This window comes from Entelurus aequoreus, linkage group LG25 (genome assembly GCF_033978785.1).
Source record: "Entelurus aequoreus isolate RoL-2023_Sb linkage group LG25, RoL_Eaeq_v1.1, whole genome shotgun sequence".
Taxonomy (NCBI): Eukaryota; Metazoa; Chordata; class Actinopteri; order Syngnathiformes; family Syngnathidae; genus Entelurus; species Entelurus aequoreus.
Genome location: NC_084755.1, coordinates 13,812,016 through 13,827,743, shown reverse-complemented (window position 1 = coordinate 13,827,743; position 15,728 = coordinate 13,812,016). Strand labels below are relative to the sequence as shown.

At 35.0% G+C, this 15,728-nt stretch overlaps 1 protein-coding gene across 4 annotated transcripts in view; it reads right to left on the bottom strand.

The window, feature by feature from the left end:
• Nucleotides 1-137: 137 nt before the first annotated feature.
• LOC133642493 (peripheral myelin protein 22-like) overlaps nt 138-15,728 on the bottom strand; it is a 35,860-nt gene continuing 20,269 nt past the window's right edge. For 3 of the 4 annotated variants that reach the window (XM_062036712.1, XM_062036713.1, XM_062036714.1), the window contains exons 4-7: nt 5,637-5,725; nt 3,532-3,625; nt 3,314-3,454; nt 138-854 (exon numbers count right to left, since the gene is read on the bottom strand). In XM_062036712.1, coding sequence (XP_061892696.1) covers nt 697-854; nt 3,314-3,454; nt 3,532-3,625; nt 5,637-5,714 — 471 coding nt within the window. In that variant the 5' untranslated portion in view covers nt 5,715-5,725 and the 3' untranslated portion in view covers nt 138-696. Of the gene's footprint in view, nt 855-3,313; nt 3,455-3,531; nt 3,626-5,636; nt 5,726-6,226; nt 6,386-15,728 lie in introns of those variants that run through there. The other variant, XM_062036711.1, reaches the window with a different exon arrangement.

Below are 15,728 nucleotides of genomic sequence, written 5' to 3'. Positions count from 1 at the left end.
GACGGTTTATTTCAAATAATACTGACAATACTTAGAACTTAGTGCTTGTACAAAGCAAATTAATTGACAAGACAAAGTAGATACACAAACGAAAGAGGCTATACATAAAAAAAAAAAAGCACCATTTTTTTCCAAAACTAGGCAACAAAATGCAACATGTTTTATTTGTAATATCAAGTGACATAATTCAGGTAATCTAAAAAATTTTTTTTTAAAAAAGACACTTCATGGTTCAATAGTTTTGTCAATTCCTTCAGGAAGTTAAGGCACAGTAACAAACAAAAAGACGACAACAAACGTAATAATTGGTCTGCTGAAGCGACAATTCTTTGGCACAGCTGCATGTTGTGTGAGAGACACACACTCGTAACGACGAGGGAGACAATGTTAACACAACGCTATGTACAACACGTAATGTAAAAATGCTATAAATATGTCTAAAAACCACAGACGCTATGTACATCTTGAAGCTATTCACGCTGGAGGCTGGATGTTTGCGTGGCAACGTGTCCGACGTGTCAGCTCGACAACTCAAAATGTGTGTTTTTTTTGCGATGGTAAGGGTCACGCATTCTTGTCGTGTGGTAGTGATGATGTCAGTCTGTGTTGGTCTGTGGGCAGTAGGCACAGTGCGACGCCGCCTCTTCTTCTCCCTCCTCCTTTCCCTCCTCCCACTACTCATCCTCCTCTTCTTACTCATTCCTTCTTCCTCAGCACAATGTAGATGAGGCCGCTGATGAGGCAGAGCGGGAACGCCACCCAGGCCAGGACGTAAGCGTAGCCGAACTCTAAGCCGCTGACACTGTCCGCCCTCATCACCGTGTAGATGATGGCGCCGCACATCACAAACAGACCTGGGGAGAACATCGGTGACGTCATTGCTAGTCGTGGCTTATCAAATGACAAATAAAACACGCCTTATTTATTTGAACAGCACAATGCACTCTTTGGATTCATTTAATCTTTTTCAAGTAAAAAAATTGTAAAGTATATATTTGCAATATTTATTTTGATATTATGTATTCTTTATGTATTTTTTCAGATAACTTACTAATCGTAGACAAGTTGTATTGTATGTGTGGACAGACATAAATGTGAATTGGTGGTAGCCCAAATGTCAGTATTAAACACACTTTTATTTGTCAATGTATATATTTTTTATATATATATTTTTGTATTAATTTCAATGTAAAATTATTATCAACTATTATTATCAACTTAGTCTTTACCATAGTCATGCTTAACTTATTAACCTTATACTTTTTAAAAAAATAATGTAACATTCATTATAGAAATAAAAACAAATTAAATATGTTTTTATATTTGTATTTTTGTTTTATTTATTTTAATGTATAATTATCATCAACTATGATTATTTGTTGTTTTAGTCTTTACCATAGTCATGCTTAACTTATAAACCTAATACTTTAAAAAAAAAATGAATGTAACATTCATTATAGAAATACTTTTTTTAAAAAAATATTTGTAAATATTTTTTATATTTGTATATTTGTTTTATTTATTTTAATGTATAATTATCATCAACTATTATTATTTGTTGTTTTAGTCTTTACCATTGTCATACTTAACTTATTAACCCAATACTTTTAAAATAATTATACAAATTAATTTTATTAAATATTTTTTTATACATTTTTATTTGTCACATTTGATATATTACTGGGTTTTTTAGATTGCTCAAAACTATTGTCTTGCAATATGTTTTTACTAGTATTATACTTGTTATTATTATACTATGTATTTTATGAATATGCAGTATTTATACTATTTATTAAAACAATTACTATTAAGTATTATTATTTTTTTTGCGCTTACTTTATTTCTTAATATGTAATTTATTACTTTTTATTTTTTAGATTTTTATTGATGACTTGTTATATCTCATGAAATTACTTTACAATAATATTTAGTCATATAATATATATTATTTTTATTTGTATATATTTTTGTTTATAGTTATGAGTAACTATTATATTTTTTATATTTATTATTTTTAATGTTTTTTTAAGACTTTGTCACATTTTACAGATTACTGTTGTTTTAGTCAGTACTGATGTACTCAGAATAATAATAATTATTGATTAAAATATTATTCCTTATTTATGTGTTTATTTTTTTAAATACATTTTCTATTTCTAATTACAAAAAAATATATTATTCGTTGTTCTTTAGTCTTCACCAATATTACATTTTTTACTATCTATTTTACAGTATTTATTTAATTCATAACAAATTATGAATTATATAGCACTAATATTTATTGTGCTTACTTTATTTTTATCAAATATAGTTTATTCCTTTATATTGTTTCCATGTATTATTGTATTTTATTAATATGCAGTATTTATATTATTTATTAAAACGATTACTATTTAGTATTGTTATTTATTTCTTAATATGTAATTTATTACTTTTTATTTTTTAGATTTTTATTGTCGACTTGTTATATCTCATGAAATTACTTTACAATAAGATTTACTGATATAATATATATTATTTTTATACTTGTTTGTATACATTTGTGTTTATAGTTATGAGTAACTATTATAGTATTTGGCAAAATCTTACTTAATTTATTAACTTAATAACTCTAAATGCATGAATATTAAATTCAGTGTACATATGAAATATTCTTAATGTTTTTTAAAACTTTGTCACATTTTACTGTTATTTTATTCAGTACTCTCACTCAAAATAATAATAATAATTACTCATTAAAATATGTTTACTTATTTATGGGTTTGTTGTTTTTTTAATACATTTTCTATTTCTAATTACAAAAAAATATATTATTCGTTGTTCTTTAGTCTTTACCAATTTTATACTTTTTTATTATATTATTATAATAATGTACTGTATTTATTTTATTCATAACAAATTATAAATTATTTAGTATTATTGTGCTTACTTTATTTTTTATCATTATTTTTTCCATGTGTTATTGTCATTAAAGATCATTATTATTAGTCATTTAAGCTATGTATCTATTCTCTATACATTTTACTATGATTATTGACTGTTTTAGCTCACTTAGGCTTAGTACGGTGTCCTTAAAGGGTCAAAAATGAGGCAATTAAGTCAAACAATTCATTATAAAAACTAAAATTGTCTAAATAACACGTCAATCGGACATTACCAACATGCACCGATGACTCGTCTACAACGCGGAGGTCAACTCAAGTGTCAACCCCCGCCCTCCCTACGAGTGGGCGGGGTTTGGCCCCACCCCCTTTTTCAACCCATATACGACAACACGTGCAGCGTCAAAAATTCTGGGCGTGAGCAAACTCACTGGCCAAGATCTGGAAGATGGCCGTGAAGAAGAAGCGTCCGCCCTTCACCAGTCTGAACAGCTGGAACATGAAGGCGATGAGGGAGAAGAAGCAGAAGAGCACGGCCAGGATCATGAGGGCCTGCACCGCCTGGATCCAATCTATAAACAATGGCGTGACGCAACATTAAGTAATAATAAACATGCATTTAAAACCTACATTTTCATGCTTGACTAACCTTCGTTGCTGGCCGGGCTGCACTGATAGCCTCCATTGCTTGTCAAGCAGTTGTACCACAGATCTGTGCTTGTGTCGCCACCTACAGACCAGGCCTGGTAAACACAACAATATACAGCGTTTAGTAGGGGTGTCGAACGTACGGGCCGCAGAACAGGTTTTATCAGAGTTTGCTAAGTATAAAAATTAACCTGAAATTATTGAATGAAAGAAACTGCTGTTCTAAATGTGTCCACTGGATGTCACCATAGCAATTCTTTGTAACTTTGCAGCTGATACTACATATGTCAGTCGAGGAAAATAATCAAACTACATAAATAACATCCTGTAATTCGATTTTGATATATTTTTTTCTTCTTGATAGATTGAAAATCAATGATTGTCACGCACACTAGGTGCGGTGAAATTATCCTCTGCATTTGACCCATCCCCACAGGGGAGCAGTGAGCAGCAGTGGTGGCCACGCCCGGGAATCATTTTGGTGATTTAATAATAATAATAATAATAATAATAATAATAGATTTTATTTGTAAAAAGCACTTTATATTGAGTAACCAATCTCAAAGTGCTACAGTGTATTGAAAAAATAAAAAATAAATATAAAAAGATAATAAAGAAATAAATACAAATAAAAACTAGAACAGCCAAATAGCTATAGCTAATATGCACATATCTAAAAAAAAAAGGCTTTTTTTTTAAAAAGAAGGGCTTTTAAGCCTTTTTAAAAGCATCCACAGTCTGTGGTACCCTCAGGTGGTCAGGGAGAGCATTTAACCCCCAATTCCAACCCTTGATGCGGAGTGCCAAGCAGGGAGGCAACGGGTCCCATTTTTATAGTCTTCGGTATGACTCGGCCGGGGTTTGAACTCACGACCTACCTGATCTCAGGGCGGACACTCTAACCACAAGGCCACTGAGCAGGTGGTGAACATTAAATGTAATGAATTGAATTAAATTTATTCAGAAAATATGAATGATGACAAAGATAGAATACTATGTAAGTGTAAAAAAAAACCCAACAACATTATGATTTTTTACATTTTCAGAATGTGCTCGTTCCTATTTTCAAACAAAGAAAACAATCTGAAGTTGTCTTTATTTTTAAGTTATCGTGCCGTGATTTTACCAGTCCAGCCCACTTGGGAGTAGATTTTTCTCCATCTAAAATGAGTTTGGACGCCCCTGTCTTAGTAGAAGTCAGTAGAAGCATTTAAGTCCCATCTTAAAACTCATTTGTATACTCTAGCCTTTAAATAGACCCCCTTTTAGGCTAGTTGATCTGCCGCCTCTTCTCTGCTCTGCCCTCCTCTCCTGCATGGAGAGGTTATTTGGTGACCACAGATGATGCACTAGCTGTTCAAAGTCAGGACCCGGGGTGTCCCAGTCTCCACTCAAGATGATCCCCTGCTGGCCCCACTATGGACTGGACTCTCACACTATTAACTAGATCCACTTGACGTCAAAACAATTTGAAGTTGTCTTAATTTTTAAGTTATCATGCTGGGATTTTACCAGTCCGGCCCACTTGGGAGTAGATTTTTCTCCATCTAAAATGAGTTTGACACCCCTGATCTAGGCCATACATCACCAAAGTGGTGTAAAGCACGTCGCCACTGGACTCTAGGGCAGTGGCGACGCCTTCTCTGGACTGATGAGTCACACTTTTCCATCTGGCAATTGGAGGTTGCCAGGAGAACGGTACATTTCGGACTGTACTGTGCCGAGCGGGAAATTTGATGGGGGAGGAATTATGGTGAGGGGTTGGTTTTTCAGGAGTTGGGCTTGGCCCCTTAGTTCCAGTGAAAGGTGAATGTGCTTGTTCTATTTTTTAGACAAAGAAAACAATTTGAAGTGGTCTTTATTTTTAAGTTATGATTTTACCAGTCTGGCCCACTTGGGAGTAGATTTAGATCTAAGATAACACCCCTGATTAATGTTTATTTTTATTTTTTTTCGAGCCAGACACATTCCTAAACTCTACTTTTAGAGTTTTTATGACAATTTCAATGGGAAAATATAAGGTATATCATACACAAGTCATAATCCCGTTTTCCCATATTTATACTATAAAATATGCACATAAAGGATGTAAAAAAAAGTACTTACACTGGCTGCTGTTGACACAATTAGAAGGATGAGGATGATAAGGTGCAAGAGGATCACTCCAAGCAAGATGAGCAGCATTTTCAAGTATTCTATGAAGAGAAAACACACGTTAAAGACAAATTGAATTGATTTAAAACAGGGGGAGGGGGAGAATCGATGCACTTCCTCGCCACGGACGCTAGAGGGAGACATTTCCCCACTTCTCGCTCAGACCGCAATGTTTACTTCAGCGAGAGAGTATCCTGTTACAAACTAACTTTTCCCACCAAAAAAAAGCGTCTACGGCGAAATGAAAGTGTCGCAAGGCATTCTTTAATCGGAAAATTAAGTTTAAACCACTAAAAAGGTCTAACAAGTTTCGGTAGTAAGTAAAGGAACGTGCATGGAAAAGTGACTACGCTGCTGTTTTGTTCGCAATGTTATTTCTTACACGATAAATCACATTTAATCCGCTTCAGAATCTCCGTTAAAGTCGGAGTTAAAGTCCAGAAAGAAGGTGGGGGAGTTCCTGTTTGCATAGCGAAAAGGCAACAACAAAAAAAAGACACATTAAAAACCGCAAGAGAAGAACAAAAGTAGTCCAAACTTACAAAAAGTCCAAAAGTTGGTTTCCCGTGAAAAGAGAGAGATGGTTGGAAAAAAAGAATAAGCTGAGAATGTGATCGTGCTCCTCTCGACTCGTCTTCCTCCCTCGTTACTATTCCAGATGTGGCTCTCACACCCCAGTCGGACTTTTTCAGGGCCGTAGACACCGCCCTGCAGGGCCCGCACGTCACCAGGAGCCCACTCCCCCCCCCGCCCACCCCTGTTTAAACTCCTCTTCCCGCCCAAGCCTGTCATCTGGTATGTGTTCCTGTTTGTACTTTTATTAAAAACACCTTTTTTCATGACTCCATTTGACAAATTCCGATGTTATCGTGTTGCGTGATCAGTCATTTTTTTGGGGGCTGTCAACACTACGCACGCTGGACACTTTATTAGCTGTCAAATGCACCATAAAAAGAGCCCTGGAGTTCAAATAAATGCATTTTGGAAACATAATATTGTTGACTGTGAATGAAGAAGTCATTTGCAGCATATCATAACAACAATGGTGGGCCGTGAGTTTCCCACCTAGGCCTTCAGTGATGTCCGACTTCAATGATTACCTCACAAAATACCATGTCCCCACATGACCATTGCTGGAGAAATACTATACAGCGGGGGTGTCCAAAGTGCGGCCCGGGGGCCATTTGCGGCGCGCAGGTCATTTTTTTAATGGCCCCACGGCACAGTCTAAAAATATGATTAAAAAAAATCAAACATAAAAAGTGGTATAAAAGAGCAAACAAGTGAAATGTAACAAGAAAATGTTACAATGTTTACTCTAATAACACAAAGCTGCCATGCAGGCTGTTTCTTTCTTTTAAAAAAAATAATGAATCAAAATCAATGTAATTATGAATTATTGACTTATTCAAGGCTCCATTTACATCACATTAAATCTTCCACTTTGAGATAGTTTTTTGGAAAAATGTTACATATTTTGTGTTTGCCATTTAAAAAACAGTTTTTTTTAGGTTTTTTTTAGGGTCCTTAAACAAACAAACAAAAAACATAAACAACAATAACAATTATAATTGATGGACAGATCTGAACTTGATCTTGAGACAATTGTGTTAAAAGATTAAAAAAAATGTATGATTTATTTTTTTTAAACTTTATTGAGCAGGACCTTTTTGGATCCCCAATCATTTTAGTAAGACTTTTTTTTTTGAGTGTCATTGCTCAAAAAATAATAATTATTTAAAATCAATGTTATGAGTTATTGACCTTTTTAAGGCTCCAATTATGGCGGATACATTTTCCGTGCAACGTTCATATTGTTACTCAGCCAGCGTTTGTGGGTCTGATGGACCCGTTGCATTTTGTGGCTTTTAATGCCTCACAATCAAACACTTTTATGTTAAATTACTGAACAGATGTTTATTGGGATAAGGTAAACATCTGTTCAGTATTTTAACACCAACCCAAAACATCTGGTCTTACTCGGTAGCATTAGCTTATATCTTGAAATGGCCATTACTTTGTTTTTCCAATCGTGGGAAGGAAGAAAGTGAGTGTGAAGTGCACTGCTCAGAAAAGAAGTGGATGATATTCATTGAATTAAAGAAAGAAATTTGAGCGTATCGCCGCTCCTCTGCACTGTTCTTATGAAAAACGAGTCTAACGACAGCCAAGGATGTTAAAATACCATCTAAACGGTGGGCATTTATCGATGAAAATATGGGAACGCTGCTGATGGTGTGTTTGACAGTGGAAGTACATTCTCCAAGGTAAATGTTGTACACTATTACATAATTTTATAAATCTACTCCAGTTGTTAGTAGTACAATCTATTGTATTGTTTGATACAACATTTTGTTATTTGAAAGAGTGTTTTTTTTTTTTTTTTTTAAATGCATGTTATATGTTTATATTGTTCTGTTTTGGAGGGGGGAAGCAACAATTAAATTGATTTAAAGTCATTGCAATGGGAGTGGTTGATTTGAGATACAAGTGTTTTGATTTAAGAGCTTCATCACTTACCAACTGTTTTTTTTGTTTTACTTTAAAAGCCTGTATGTTTACATTCCTACGCTGCTACTAGCCAAAAATACCACCAAAAAAAAAAGTCTAAAGTCAAAACTGTCAAACACAAATGCACAGCAATAGCAACTAGTGTTGTCCCGATACCAATATTTTGGTACCGGTAGCGGTACCAACATGTATTCCGATACTTTTCGGTACTTTTCTAAATAAAGGGGACCACAAAAAATGTCATTGGCTTTATTTTAACAAAAAACCGTAGGGTACATTAAACATATGTTTCTTAATGCAAGTTTGTCCTTAATTAAAATAGTGAACATACTAGACAACTTGTCTTTTAGTAGTAAGTAAACAAACAAAGACTCCTAATTTAGCTGCTGACATATGCAGTAACATATTGTGTCATTTTCCATTCTATTGTTTTGTCAAAATTATGGAGGGACAAACTGTAAACAATTATGATTAATCTACTTGTTCATTTACTGTTAATATCTGTTTACTTTCTGTTTTAACATGTTCTATCTACACTTCTGTTAAAATGTAATAATCACTTATTCTTCTGTTTGATACTTTACATTAGTTTTGGATGATACCACAAATTTAGGTATCAATCCCATACCAAGTCGTTACAGGATCATACATTGGTCAAAAACTGTACAGTGTTTTGAATTGGGAATTTTGTTCACGAGGTACACTATATTGCTAAAAGTATTTGGCCACCTGCCTTGACTCACATATGAACTTGAAGTGCCATCCCATTCCTAACCAATAGGGTTCAATATGATGTCGGTCCACCTTTTGCAGCTATTACAGCTTCAACTCTTCTGGGAAGGCTGTCCACAAGGTTGCGGAGTGTGCTTAGAGGAATTTTCCACCATTCTTCCAAAATTCGCATTGGTGAGGTCACACGCTGATGTTGGTCGAGAAGGCCTGGCTCTCAGTCTCCGTTCTAATTTATCCCGGGTTCAGGTCAGGACTCTGTGCAGGCCAGTCAAGTTCATCCACACCAGACTCTGTGTCATCCATGTCTTTATGGATCTTGCTTTGTGCACAGTCATGTTGGAAGCGAAAGGGGCCCGCTCCAAACTGTTCCCACAAGGTTGGGAGCATGGAATTGTCCGAAATGTTTAGGTATCCTGGAGCATTCAAAGTGGCACAGGGGTTACAATACGAAGGTCCTGAGTATTCCTGAGTTCAATCCCGGGCTCGGGATCTTTCTGTGTGGAGTTTGCATGTTCTCCCCGTGACTGCGTGGGTTCCCTCCGGGTAACCCGGCTTCCTCCCACCTCCAAAGACATGCACCTGGGGATAGGTTAATTGGCAACACTAAAATTGGCCCTAGTGTGTTAATGTGAGTGTGAATGTTGTCTGTCTATCTGTGTTGGCCCTGCGATGAGGTGGCGGCTTGTCCAGGGTGTACCCTGCCTTCCGCCCGAATGCAGCTGAGATAGGCTCCAGCAACCAACGCGACCCCAAAAGGGACAAGCGGTAGAAAATGGATGGATGGATGGATGGATGGATGGATGGATGGAGCCTTCAAAGTTCCTTTCACTGGAACTAAGGGGCCAAACCCAACTCCTGAAAAACAACCCCACATCATAATTCCTCCTCCAGCAAACTCTTCTATTTTCTAATAATAAAGCCGACGGTTGACTTTGGAGTATTTAGGAGCGAGGAATTTTCACGACTGGATTTGTTGCTCCTGAGAGCGGCCCATTCTTTCACAAATGTTTGTAGAAACAGTCTCCATGCCTAAGTGCTTGATTTTATACACCTGTGGTGTATAAAAGTGAATAGGACACCTGATTCTCATCATTTGGATGGGTGGCCAAATACTTTTGGCAATATATATATATGTGTAGCTTTGCCATTTTAGCTAATTTGAGTCATAGATATTACGATCTAAAATACTTTGAAAAATAATCCTGTGTCAAATGATGTATTTGACTGATGAAAGGTTTTACAATAACAACTTTGCAGCCTTAACAGTGTAATAAATCACCAGGCTTCTTCCACTAATTTAGTCAGGCTGCGAGGAGCCTTCTTGGCCTTTATCAAACGCACATGTCCAGCACGCAGGCCGCCCCGCCCTGTGGAGGCCCCGTGGAATGCCCAGAATGCCTTGTGCTCACTCCCCGAGAGGAGGCAAGAGACTCCGCCAAGAGGGAGTTTTAAACATGGTGCAACGTTTCGGTCACGCTACACTGATGGAGCGGATCGTGAGGGCGAGTGACGTCGGCGCCCTGCCCTCTCGATGCATTCCTGCGTGACAAGCGCTGAAAACATGACGAGTGTCGCTGAAAGTGGTGGGTTTTTTTTGCAGCTTGTCTAGTGGAGGATCATCAGGTGGATTCCTGCGGACTGTGTGTGTTTGTAAACAGGCGAGGAACGTGGAGAGCTGCCCGGATTTTGCTGTGGTGGGACGTTGGGTGGGAACGATGGTGTCCTGGCACAGCTAGGGGGCGGGGGGGAACAATAAGATGTAACACTCGTCATTCCGCACTGACTCAACACTTCTGGCACATGCAAGTAAACAAGGAAAGGATGCTAGTTAACAATTAAATTACTGTGTTACCATTAACCTATTATTAATTTATTATCGTCATGCAGGATTTTAATTTAAATAAAATGTTTTTAATTTAAAGTAGTTAAGTTACATGTGAAGTTTGTTGTGAAATTATTATTATTATTGCTATTAAATTGCCATTCAATCAATTCAATCTAAAATGCAGTCCAATTCATTTATCCATCCATCCATTCATTTCCGACCGCTTGTCCCTTTTTTGGGGTTGCGGGGGTGCTGGAGCCTATCTCAACTGCATTCGGGCGGAAGGCAGGGTACACCCTGTTTCATTTTATTTACTTTTTTAAAGTTCAATTTTTTATTTTGTCGTGAATTTTGTATTATTTTTATTAATATTATAACAATAATTATTATTATTATTGTTACCATTATTTTTTATAATTATTGTTATCATTATTAATAATCCAAATGTTATCACAAATCATTATTATAGTTAACATTATTATTAATAATACTAATGTAATTATATTCTATCAATGATAATAGGAATAAGTGCTATCTCACTTCATAATTCAATTCATAATCAAAAATGCAGTCCAATTCATTTATTATTTTTTTAAGTTTAATTTTTTAATTTGTTGTGAATTTTTTGTTATTATTAATATTATAATGATATTAAAAATAATAATAATTTTTGTTATCCCCGGGAGGAGCTGGACAAAGTGGCTGGGGAGAGGGAAGTCTGGGCTTCTCTGCTTAGGCTGCTGCCCCCGCGACCCGACCTCGGATAAGCGGAAGAAAATGGGTGGATAATAATTTTTTAAAAATTAATATTCAAATAATAATAATAATTTGTATTAATGTTACCATTATTTTTTTATTATAATTTTTTATCATTGTTATTATTAATAATCAAAATGTTATTTTTATTATCACAAATCATTATTATAATTAACATTATTTTTAATAATAATGTAATTATTATATTCAATATCAATAATAATAAGAATACGTGCTATGTAATATCTATTCTTGCATGAAAAATGGCTTTGGGTTCATTCAATCAAAAATGCAGTCTAATTCATTTATAACTTTTTTTAAGTTTAATTTTTTATTTAGTTGTTAATTTTGTTATTTTTATTAATATTAAAATAATATTAACTATTTTAATTATTGTTCCCATTATTTTTTATTATTATTATTGTTGTTATCATTATCATTATTATTATTAATAATCCAAATGTTATTATGACAAATCATTATTACAATAAACATTGTTATTAATAACACTAATGCAATTATTATATTCAATATCAACAATAATAAGAATAAGTGCTATATAATTTCTATACTTGCATGAAAAATGGCTTTGGGTTCATTCAATGAAAAATGCGGTCCAATTCATTTATTCCTTTTTTTAAGTACAATTTTTTATTTTGTTGTGAATGTTTTATTTTTATTAATATTTTAATATTATTATTATTATTATTATCACCATTATTTTTTTATTATTATTGTTATCATTATTATTAATAATCCAAATGTTATTGTTATTATCACAAATAATTATTATAATTAACATTATTAATAATACTAATGTAATTATTATTTTTAATATCAATAGTAATATGAGCTATCTAATTTTAATTTTTGCATGAAAAGTGGCTTTGGGTTCATTCAATGAAAAATGCAGTAAAATGTATTTATTTTTCATTTATTAAAATGTTTTATTTTTTTAAAAATATATAGTCCATTCATCCAATTTCTATACCACTTATCCTCACTAGGGTAGTGGATAAATATGTAAATTTTTATACATAAAATAAATTATATTAATATATAAAAGTTGTATTTTCAAATTTTTTCTCAACTAAACTCGTTTTTTTTTCAGTTTTCTCTTCCAGCAGAAAAAAAATAAAAATAAAATAGGTAAACTGCACAGACTAAAATCTTTAGAATCTTTATAAACATAACAGTCCAAATACAATCTAGTTTAGGAATCACCAAACTGTGGTACGAACACCAGAGGTTGTATTTAAAAAACTCATTAAGAGTCATAAACAAAAACGGTCCTACAATTTAGGGTGGGGGTACAATACTTGCAGTAAAAAGTTGCAGAGTTAGCTATTTGTATCCTACACACCCCAAAACCAGTGAAGTTGGCACGTTGTGTATATCGTAAATAAAAACAGAATACAATGATTTGCAAATCCGTTTAAACTTATATTCAATTGAATAGACTGCAAAGACAAGATACTTAACGTTCGAACTGGAAAACTTTGTTATTTAAAAAAAAAAAAAATTAGCTCATTTGGAATTTGATGCCTGCAACATGTTTCAAAAAAGCTGGCACAAGTGGCAAAAAAGACTGAGAAAATTGAGGAATGCTCATCAAACACTTATTTGGACCATCCCACAGGTGAACAGGCTAATTGGGAACAGGTGGGTGCCATGATTGGGTATAAAAGCAGCTTCCATGAAATGCTCAGTCATTCACCAACAAGGATGGGGGCGAGGGTCACCACTTTGTGAACAAATGCGTGATGCAAATTGAACAACAGTTTAAGAACGACATTTGTCAACGAGCTATTGCAAGGAATTTAGGGATGTCTCCATCTACGGTCCGTAACATCATCAAAATGTTCAGAGAATCTGGAGAAATCACTGCACGTAACATTGAATGCCCGTGACTTTGGATCCCTCAGGCGGTACTGCATCAAAAACAGACATCAGTGTGTAAAGGATATAACCACATGGTCTCAGGAACATTTCAGAAAACCACTGTCAGTAACTACAGTTCGTCGCTACATCTGTAAGTGCAAGTTAAAACGCTACTATGCAAAGCGAAAGCCATTTATCAACAACACCCAGAAACACTGCCGGGTTCGCTGGGCCCGAGCTCATCTAAGATGGACTGATGCAAAGTGGAAAAGTGTTATGTGGTCTGACGAGTGCACATTTCAAATTGTTTTTGGAACCTGTGGACGTCGTGTCCTCCGGAACAAAGAGGATAAGAACCATCCGGACTGTTATAGGCGCAAAGTTGAAAAGCCAGCATCTGTGATGGTATGGGGGTGTATTAGTGCCCAAGGCATGGGTAACTTACACATCTGTGAAGGCACCATTAATGCTGAAAGGTACATACAGGTTTTGGAGCAACATATGTTGCCATCCAAGCAACGTTATCATGGACGCTCCTGCTTATTTCAGCAAGACAATGCCAAAGCCACATGCTACAACAGCGTCGCTTCAAAGTAAAAGAGTGCGGGTGCTAGACTGGCCTGCCTGAGGTCCAGACCTGTCTTCAGTTGAAAATGTGTGGTGCATTATGAAGCCTAAAATACCACAACGGAGACCCCCGGACTGTTGAACAAATTAAGCTGTACATCAAGCAAGAATGGGAAAGAATTCCACCCGAAAAGCTTAAAAAATTGGTCCCCTCAGTTCCCAAACGTTTACTGAGTGTTGTTAAAAGGAAAGGCCATGTAACAAAGTGGTAAAAATGCCCCTGTGCCAACTTTTTGTGGTGTTGCTGCCATTAAATTCTAAGTTAATGATTATTTGCAAAAAAAATAAAAAATTTCTCAGATCATTAAATATCTTCTCTTTGCAGTCTATTCAATTGAATATACGTTGAAAAGGATTTGCAAATCATTGTATTTTGTTTTTATTTACCATTTACACTTCAACTTGCACTGCTTTTGGGTTTTGTAGTTTGGTAATATCTGCTTAAGAGTTGTACTAGATGATTTCACGTTACATTCATAACATCATTGGCAGCTATTGTTGTTTGGGGTTTAGATTACAGTATGAGAGTTCTTTTCGAAGCCTCTGACTGACAACACAATGGTTCCGCAGCAGACGGGCCTGGAAGGAACTAAAATCCCAGTCATTGTGCAGCTGAAATTTGAAGCCGCCACGCCTTAACTTATTGTGAGGCTCAATGGGGAAAGGAGGACGAGCAAGTGGAAGAAAAAAGTACTGTTGTGCAAAAAAAGGGCTTTGGGGTTTTTATAGCATTTTTTGCATTTATTAGCCTTCCATTATTGAAAACAAAATTCATAAATAAAAAAGAAGGAAAAATACAAAATTGTCTTGGACATTTTCCTGCCAAACACTGATTTCAGGGAAAATAAAACAGTTTTTCTGGTAAAGTTGAACATTTTCCTGGAAAGAAATGTGCATTGTAACAAATCTAGGCAATTTCCAAATGCACAAATGAATGATGGAATGCAAAGTATCCTTTCACTTGTAGAAGCACTCAACATGCATCTTTTGTCACTTGTCCTTGGTTGCTGCAGAACCAAGTAGGAAATATACAATTTTCTCTGGTAAATGGAGTGCTGCTTGGGCCAAATATATTTTCCTGGTTAATATTGTATAGTTTTTTGGTCAAATGTAAACATTTTCCTGGAAAATGGAGTGCTGCTCTGGCCAAATATATTTTCCTGGTAGGTACTGTATAGTTTTTTGAGTCAAATGTACATGTTCCTGGACAATGGAGTGCTTGTACCCTTTTTGCTTTTTTTTTGTCAATTATAAAAAATAATTTTGGCAAATAGTGTTTTTTTGGTAACATTTTTCTGGTAAAAACGGCTTTTCAGTTTGCGGTGGCACAATTGTTAGTGCTCGTGCCTCACAATCAGAAGGTCCTGGGTTTGATTCCCGGGCTACGGGCTTTGGATGGAGACTGTTTTTGAGTCAAATGTAGCATTTTCCTGGTAAATAGTAATTTTTAGTTACATGTATAATTTTTATCTAGTAAATAAAGTAATTTTTTGTCAAATGTAAACATTTCTGGCAAAAAGAGTGTTTTTTTTCCCAAAATATAAATGATTCCAGTAAAGAGAGTGCTTATCTGGTCAAATATATAATTTTCCTGGTAATTATAGTTATTGTTGGTTAAATGTAACAGTTTCAGTGCTGCTCTGGTCTAATATAACTTTTCCCTGTAGTATATTGAGTGATTTTTGGTCCAATATAACATTTTCCTGGTAAGT